At 40.9% G+C, this 9658-nt stretch overlaps 1 protein-coding gene across 1 annotated transcript; it reads right to left on the bottom strand.

Annotated features, from left to right (window-relative positions):
* Nucleotides 1–1194: 1194 nt before the first annotated feature.
* On the bottom strand, nucleotides 1195–2142 carry LOC120616697 (olfactory receptor 56). Its single transcript, XM_039880347.1, has one exon. The coding sequence runs from the start codon at nucleotides 2140–2142 to the stop codon at nucleotides 1195–1197; it is 948 nt and encodes a 315-aa protein (XP_039736281.1).
* Between the last annotated feature and the right edge of the window lie 7516 nt (nucleotides 2143–9658).

Raw genomic sequence — 9658 nt, 5'->3', positions numbered from 1 at the left:
CTCTGAACTCCTGGAGTTCCAGAACCAGACACACAGCACCCACTCGTCAGAAGTCTGGAACCCAGCTCTGTGAACCCCTCCTCTTCCTCTGGGCTCTGGAGGAACCACCAGAAGTCAGGGCCAGGCAAGCTTCTCAGAGGTCGGGGAGCCCCTCCACAGGGTTCCCTCTGAGATGTGAATACCAGCTGGTCAGTGCCTTCTCCTCATGTTTGGGGGCCAGGATTCCAGGGCTTAAACACCGTAACCTCTCCCTTTACATTCCCAGGGTAGGAATACTGGCTTCTTTCTGCTGTTTTTTGTTTTTTGTTTTTTTCTCTGCAATCCTTAGTGTCCTTGTGCCATTTCAGTTTTTCAAATATATAGTTGCCACTATATTTACATTACATTTCCTCTGTTAAAACATCTGAGGCAGTTTTATTCCCTACTGGATCCTGACTGATATATGTTTTTAAATAATGGCTCAAATTCCATCTTTATTTCTGTTCTAATCTTCATCCTCCAAAAAGATCAGGTTTTACTGTGTAGAATTTGAAGTACTGGATGAATCACGGCGGCTACGGCAAATTTGGCATGTGAATGTAATGTTTTTAAAAATGCTTTCATATATTTTATCTCATTGATGCTCTCTTCTTGCATTCATTTAATAAGGTTTTTACTGAGCAACTGCTATTCATAAGGCACAGGGCCAGGTATTGGTGATATGCGAATAAATAAGACATTACCCTTGCAGAGATAACCTCTAAACAGTAGAAATATATTTTTTATTTTTTAGAAGGAGCTTTATAAAGCCTCCAATGGAATATGGAAGAAGACTAGGTCCTACCCCAAAAGAATGATACAGACAATTTCCGCCATCCAGAAAGTTTTTATTTCAGATATCTATGTTTCTTATTCTGAATCATCAATTAAATAATATAGAGATATGTAAAGGGAATAAGACAGTGCCCAGCACTTAGTTAGCCCTCAATAAAAGACAGTTACAACCAAAGAGAATTAAGAATAGAGTGAATTTACTTCAAGGACTTTATAAATGATGAGTCACATGGAGGGATCCCTACAAAATCCCTGTGAGGTAGGACAGGCATCATTGTTCCCGTTTATTGATAAGGAAACAGACTCTGACAAATGATGAGTGACTTACCAGCATTATACAACCGAGAGGTGGCAGCACCAGGCACAGGATGTCCTGGTCCTTCAGTGCTGGCTGCCAATCCTGCAACGGTCCAGCCCCTTCCTCAGGGCCCCCATCACCTCCCGGTTCCTCAAGCTATAAATGAGGGGATTGAGCATAGGGGTGAGAACTGTGTAGAAGATGGAGACCACCTTGTCATGGCTTGGGGCCCGGTAGCGCCTAGGTCTCAGGTAGATGAACATGGCTGCCCCATAGAAGAGGGAGATGGCTGTCAGGTGGGAGGAACAGGTGGCCAGAGCCTTTCTACTGGCCTGAGCAGAGCGCATATGGAGTACAGCCCTCAGAATGCGAGAATAGGAGGCCACGATGATGGAGAAAGGAAGGAGCAGCATGAAGACACAGCAAGCAAAAAGCAGAGTGTCAAAAAGAGATGTGTCTTCACAGGCCAGTTTCAATAAAGCTGGCACCTCACAGAAGAAGTGGTCCACATTCCTTGAACCACAGTAATGTAAACTCATGGCTGCCACCATCTGAATCAAACCATCTAGTATCCCAAAGGCCCAGGAACTTCCAGCAATCTGGAGACAGACTCTCTGATTCATGAGGCTGGGATAGTGAAGTGGGCGACTGATGGCCACATAGCGGTCATAAGCCATGAGTCCCAGCAAGAGCCCTTCAGATCCTACAAGAGAGACAAAAAGGCCAATTTGTATGCCACAGCCCACAAAGGAGATGAACTTTGTGCCAGACAGGAAGTTGACCGCCATCTTTGGCACAATGTCACAGACCAACATGAGGTCCATGAGAGAGAGCTGACTGAGGAAGAAGTACATGGGTGTATGAAGTCGAGGATCTGTGAAGATGAGGAAGATGAGGAGGCCATTCCCACAAAGAGCTACTGTGAAGACCCCCATAACCGCAGAGAAGAGGACAAGGTCAGTCAGACTGTGGGAAAAGATGCCCAAGAGGATGAAGCCATCTGTGGATGATTGGTTCAGCCACATGTCCATGGCTCTGTTGTTCACGATCAACCTGAGAACATGGACAGAGAAATTCTGCATTTAGTGATACCTTTTTACTTATCTCTGAATTTGTCTTTAGTTAGCTACATATTTTGTAATTCATTAGAGTTCTGCAACATATGGTTCGGGACATACTAAGGTTGCTATTTCATATTCTCATGACACAGATGATAGCATCTTTGTTAGTTCATAGAACTGGGCCATATATTTATACTCGAATGTTTCCATAACAGGAAAAATAGGAACTGAAATACTGTGTGTGTAACAGAACTATTGAACAATCTTCCTTCAGTTAGCAAAATATCGACTTTCCCAGATGACACTGACTCTTTTTATCTGGGATTACGCTGACTCACTAAACTATCTCTAACACATTTGGACCATTTCATGCACAAGAGATAATTTATATGTGTTATAGTTAGGTAATGGAGACAAGGGGTATTCTTTATTTTGCTCCAGCCAAATAAATTGCAGTTATTTTTATTTGCTCTATGTTATTTGTTCCTTAGATCCAAACCATCAGGAAAGCCACTTGTTCTACATTCAGAATATTTCAGAAACAAGTTAACTTTTATGATCTCCAGTGTAACTGCCCTGGTCCAAACTACCATTATTTCTCAGGTGGATTATGTTAGCCTGCTACCCAGTCTCCTGGCTCCTTTTCTCAAAATTTTTGAGGCTATTTTCATAACAGTTCAAGTAATTCTGCTAAAATATAAGTCATGTGATGTAACTCTCTTACTGAAAGTATGTCAGTGACTATCCAAATTACTCCAAATAAAGCCCAAATCCTTGTTGTGACACACAAAGTGTGCACACGCACACACACTCACACGCACACATGCTGGGAACTCTGACCTCATTTGCTATTATGCCCCCTTCACTCACTATGCTACAATAAATTTTCTCAGACAACCTGGATTCACTTCCACCTTTGGGTCTTTGCATTATCTTCTTCTTTGGAATGCTTTTTCCTCAGATTTCTCTCACCTGCTTCAGGTCTTTTCTCTAATGCCAAGCTCTCTAGAGATGTCTTCTGTGAAACACATGTTAACACTATAAACGTCTTCCCGTTCTCAAGCCCAAGCCCTTTTTTCCTTCACAGCAATTATACCGTTTTACACACAAATGCTAATGTATGTATATTTTTACTTTTATTGTTTGTTTCATCCCACTGGAACATAAGCAGCATTTATTGTTCACTATGACATAGGCAGCCCCTAAAATGTTGCCTGGCTCCTATCATAACATCAATATATATGTGTTGACTGAGAAAATAATACATAATGAAGTGACATATAGCTGCAACTCCTGTTTTCTCAGTAAATACTGTTGAATGAGTAATTGTAATGTGCAAACAACTCAAGAAACTATTCTACCATCTCACATACTCATTTTTTGCTCCTCTCTGACTTAATTCTTATATTCTATGTGTTTAATTAACAGCTTTACTTTACTTCCTAGAAACGACACCATAAAAGAAGCTATCTTGTATCCACAATCTACTTTTGGGATGGGGTGACTCTATGTCCATTTTGGCCCTCTCCTTTCTGCCTTCGCCTCTCTCCATTCATCCTTTGTCCTCCTGCTTTAGAATACTCTTAACCATAGGACCCCATCACTGAGCCCCCAATCCAAACGGAGGGATATAAGAAGGAAAAGATCAATGAGACATTAAGGAAAGAAAAAGAAGTAGGTCAAAGGAAAAGGACTAGCAAACAAGAGAGAAGAGACATAACACTAGAAAGCATATGTCCACCCCCTCCATCAAAAAAAAAAAAAAAAACACCTTGATAAAGTCAGAAAATAGGAAGAAGAAGAAATGCTGATGAATAAATAGAAATGAAGAAATGAACCAGAAATCAGTAACAGAAACTGCAAGGAAAAGACAAGAGGGGTGACAGGAAAAAGATATGCATTCACCTTTAGCTGAGTTCCCTGGAAGGAAAAAAAAATAGCTGATACCCTATGGAAGAAGATCCCATCATCAGAATCATTTCATAGTCCTACCTTGTGTGCACATTTACTGGGTCAGAGGGGACAAAGGGAGCCCTCCAGCTCTGACCTCCTTTCTCAGTTTTCCACTTCTCAGCCTCCTTAGCTCGGTGGGGCTCAGACCGACAACGGCCTCCTCTTAACAGAAAGGGTGAGGGAGAAAGGAGACTTAGTCAAGGGAATGGTGGTGAGCAGATGGGGTGAGAGCCAGGCCTTTGCATCTGAGCCTACCCACTGATGCCCGTCCACCTTCCACATGCTGCTTCTCAGCCCAGGTTGCAGACCTGTCTCCCACTGTCCATAAGGTACTTAACCCAGAAGTGGAGTGAGGAAGGTGAAGCTGTCTTCTCTCAAGGGAGCCCAGAAACTCCAGCCTGGAACAGGAGCTCCCAAGACTACAATTAAAGAGACTCAAAGAAGGAGCTTGGGACAGAACAAGAAACAGGCTCAGTGGGGACAGTGTGAGGAAAGCTGGTCAGGGGAGGGCCACAGGGCAACCAGAGCACAGGAAGAGAGACAAGTTTCTGTGCGTCCTACATCCCACCACAGACACATCTCACACTTCCCCGGTGATCCCCAGCTGGCGCCCCCTCACTCCACAGTCCACATCTGTTCTTCACTTGCCCCTTAAGGTCAGCTTACATCCACCGAGGACCTGCAACATGCAGAGCACTGGGTGGGAGACTCCACAAAGCCTGCCACGTGTGGCAGGGCTGGAGCCACTTTGGAGGGGTGCTGACTGCCAACCAGGGTGGCTAGGTTGGGTAAGGCAGGTCGTTAGAGGAATGCTGAATGGGACAAATGGAGTTAACTAGGTTAATGGACAGCGTTGGAAAGGGTGTCCACCAGTGCCAGGCCAGCCAGGTGGAGGAGAGTAAGAAATAGGAAAGAAAATGGCACCCACCAGCACTTTTGTCTCCAGAGAAATTTCCAACAGATCCCTGCTCCCAGCACTCAACCTAACATTAGTCGATGCATCTCCTTCATGTATGACTCAGATGCTTTTCGGACTGCTACACCTGTGCTGGGACTCAGAGGGAGTGAGTTTGTGTGTGAGCCCTTTAAGAGGGAAGTCTCAGTTTCCTACAGCCTTTTGGCTCTCCCAAATGTAAGCCCCACTGTTTTTCAAAGCCAGTGGTTATGGGGGTTCTCCTTCCTGGTGCAGGTCTCATGCGCTGGGGGGCCCAAGGTGAGGCTCAGACCCCACACTCTTCACGGGGTCCTCTGTGGTTGTGATACCCCTTCTGCTTGTGAGTCATTGTGCTGGTGCTGTGGGTCCCGACGAGACCACATCTCCATTCCTCCTACCCATCATGATGTGGCCTTTTCTGTTTATCCTCAGTTGTAGAAAATCTGTTCTGCCAGTCTTCAGGTCATTCTCAGCAATAGTTGTTCTATATGTAGTTGCAGTTTTAGTGTTTCCATGGGAGGAGGTGAGCTCAGAGTCTTTGTTCTCTGCCATCTTGACCCCTGACATATTTTTCATAGTCTTTTCTGTATTTTCCATCCTTTTTCTATATGAGCTTCAGACTGAATTTTTTCTACTGATACTGCCCCTATCTTCAGATGTGTCTAATCTGTAGGTAAATCTGTGTATTGGGTTTACAATTTTAGTTTACATATTTCTCCATTCTAAATTTTCCATTTGACATTTTTTACTGATTCCAATTCTCCAGTGTGTCATTTTTTATTTAAACATATAAGTAACAGATAAATCAAAGTCTATTTCTGATAACTTTAATGCCTGTTTCTTTCTGTAGTCTGTTTTCATGGCTTATTTTTATTTCTTGACTATTTGGACCTAGCTCCTGGCATTCCCAGTAATTTGAAAACCTGTAAAAATAAATTAAAGGTTGTTACTGTCCTCAAAAGAGAATTCGCTTTTGCTTTCGGTGGATACAGAAGTTAACAGACCACCTTAATATCATCTAGGATTGAATCGCTTGGAGGCTGCTTGCCCTTCAGTTTTCATGAGCGTTTGTCTATGTTCAGCTCACTATTGGTTCTACGCTGTGTCCCTTCCGGCATTTCAGCTGAAAGTCTAGGGTTTTTTGTTTGTTAGTTAGTTTGTTTTGGGTTGTCGGGGTTTTGTTTATTTGTTTGTTTTTGTTTTCAGAGGAGAGGAGCTTCCTCACTGCTGAGCCCTAATACCGATTTTTGAGTGTCCAGTACATCAGACTACCAAAATTCCCAACCTTTTAACCTCTGTTTTACGTTCAGTTTCTCACCATCTGGGCCTTGTGCTACTTATTAATCAACAGACAACTGAAGGGGGAAAACACACATAAAGTTGAGCTCACCTTAGCATATTTCTCTTTTCTCCTAAATTCTGGCCCCTCAGTCCTGGCTGTCTGCATATCTTTCTGATGCTTTCTCTACAAAACATGTACCAGGCTCTCAGTGGAGATCTCTTGCCCGGCTCGACTTCATGAAATCAGGCCCATGAGTGTCAGTAGTCAGTGATCCTCTGTCCAGGACTTGTTATGCCACTCCCACTTCTATGGGTGTACTCAAGAAGAGGAAATTTGAATTCCATCTCATTTGGGTTGCAGAGAAAGGAAATGCCACTCTAGTCAAATACAGTTGGCTTTATTAGTGCTTGCTGCAGCATGTAGAACAAAGATGTACTTAGTAAGATGGTATAAGAGGAGCTTGTTATAGGATTGTTTTGAACTTTTTGTACAAGGTAACTTCTATCTTGTTACTGTGGGGTTTTCTGTTACCTTAGATCACACTGCATCCTAACCAATACATCAATCCTTGATCAGAAAAGGAACCTCCAACTCTGTTGGACAACAGATGTGTTCCTGGTGGTCTTTGAATGATAAACATTGTATCAGTTTGCCCTGATTGCTATGAAAAAATACCAGACTGCATGGCTTAAACAACAAGTTTAAGTTCTGGAGGCTGTAAAGTCCAAGATCAAGCTTTGGTTTCTGCTATGGACTCTCTTTCTGCCTTGCCGGTAACTACTTTCTCTCCAAATGGTTTTACCTTTGAGCTTGTGCAGAGAGAGAAGAGATAGAGTGAGCTTTCCTTATAAGGACACTAATGCTACTGAATCAGGTCCTACACTTATGAGCTTTTTATTTTTATATTTTTTCAATTTTTACTTATTTATTTTCTTAAAATTAAGTTTATTGGGGTAACATGGATTAATACAATTACATAATGTTCAGGTGTACATATAATTTGACATCGTATATTCTATTGTGTGTTTACCACCCAAAGTCCAGTTTCCTTCAGCTACCATATATTTAATCCCCTTTACCAACTTCAACCTCCCTTTAAACCCGTATATTTTACCCACTTTACTCCATCTACCTCCCTCTTTCTCCCCCATCCCCTACCCTCTGGTAACCACTAGTCTATAGTCCATGTCCATGAGTCTCTGTTTGTTTGTCTTGTTCCTTTTAGGTTTATATCCCACATAGAAGTGATATCATGTGATTTTAAACCTTTTCTTTCTGGCTTATTTCGCTTAGTATGATTATCTCAAGGTCCATCTATGTTGTTGCAAATGGCAGTATTTCATTTCTTCTTATGGCTGAATAATATTCCATTGTAGTAATATTCCATTGTATATATGTACCACGGCTTCTTTAGCCAATCATCTATCATAGGACACTTTAGTTGTTTCCATGTCCTGGCCACTGTGAATAATGCTGCTATGAACATCGGTGTGCAAATATCTTTTCTGATACGAGTTTTCAAGTCTTTGGGGTAAATACCCAGTAGAGTCTTTGGATCATATGGTAGACCAATTCTTCCTCTTTCGAGGACCCTCCATACTGTTTTCCACAGTGGCTGTGCCAATTTGCCATCCCACCAGCAGTGTATGAGGATTTCTTTTTATCCACATCCTCTCCTACATTTATTATTACTTGTCCTATTGATTATAGCTATGCTAACGGGTGTGAGATGGTATCTCACTGCAGTTTTGATTTGGATTTCCCTAATAGCTAGCAATGTTGAGCACCCTTTCAAAGATTTGTTGGCCATTTGTATGTCCTCTAGAGTGAAGTGTCTGTTCAGGTCTTCTGCCCATTTTTTGATTGGATTGTTTTGTTGTTGTTATTGTTATTGACTCGTATGAGTTCTTTTCTTTGTATATTTTGGGTATTAGACCTTTATCAGAGGCGTTGCTTGTAAATATATTTTCCCATTCAAATGGTTGTCTCTCTACTTGTCAATGTTTTTTTTTGCTGTGCAAAAGCTTTTTAGTTTGATGTAGTCCATTCATTTATTTTTGCTTTTACTTCCTTTGTTTTTGAGGTCAAATTCATAAAATCCTCTTTAAGTCTAAGGTCTTTGAGTTTGGTTCCTATGTTTTCTTCTATGCATTTATGGTTTCAGGTCTTATATTCAGGTCCTTAATTCATTTTGAGTTAATTTTGGTGTGTGGTGGTAGACAACAGTCTAGTTTCATTCTTTTGCAGGTGGCTTTCCAGATTTCCCTGCACCACTTATTGAAGAAGCTTTCCTTTCTCCACTGTATGTTTTTGGCTTTTTTGTCAAAAACTATTTGTCCATATAAATGTGAATTTGCTTCTGGACTCTCGATTCTGTTTCACTGGTCTGTGTGTCTGTTTTTCTGCCAATACCATGCCATTTTGATTACTGTTGCTTTGTAGTATAATTTGAAGTGGGGCAGAGTGATGCCTCCAGCCTTGTTCTTTTTTCTCAGGATGTCTTTGGTAATTTGGGGTCTTTTGTGCTTCCATACAAATCTGATGATTTTTTATTCTACTTCTTTAAAAAACGCTGATGGGATTTTGATGAGGATTGCATTAAATTTGTATAATGTTTTACGTAATATGGTCATTTTGACTATGTTGACTTTTCCCATCCAAAAACACAGAATATCTTTCCATTTCTTTGTATCTTCTTTGATTTCTTATAATAGGGTCTTGTAGTTTTCATTATATAGGTCCTTCACATGTTTCATTAAATTTATTCCTAGATATTTGATTCTTTTTGTTGCAATTGCAAAAGGAATTATTTTTTTCACTTCTTTTTCTGACACTTCATTATTAGAGTATAAGAACACTATGGATTTTTGAACGTTGATTTTGTATCTTGAGACTTTATTGTATTTCCTTATTGTTTCTAGTAGTGTTCTTGTGGAGTCTTTAGGGTTTTCTATATAGAGAATCATGTCATCCACAAATAGTAACAGTTCGACTTCTTCATTTCCTATTTGGATGCCTTTTATATCTTTCCCTTGCTTGACTGCACTTGCTAGGACCTCCAATGTTATATTGAATAACAGTGGCAATAGTGGTCAGCCTTGCCTTGTTCCTGATCTTAGAGGGAAGTTTTTTAGTTTTTCACCATTAAGTATAACATTGACTGAGGGCTTGTCATATATGGTCTTTATTATGTTTAGGTACTTTCCTTCTATAGTGATTTTGTTGAGCATTTTGATCATAAATGGATGCTGTATCTTCTTGAAAGCTTTGTCTGCATCTATTGAAATGATCATATAATTCTTATTTTTTAATTTGTT

This window comes from Pteropus medius, unplaced genomic scaffold (assembly GCF_902729225.1).
Source record: "Pteropus medius unplaced genomic scaffold, Ma_sr-lr_union100, whole genome shotgun sequence".
NCBI classification, from domain to species: domain Eukaryota; kingdom Metazoa; phylum Chordata; class Mammalia; order Chiroptera; family Pteropodidae; genus Pteropus; species Pteropus medius.
This window is presented reverse-complemented; position numbering and strand designations above follow the sequence as displayed.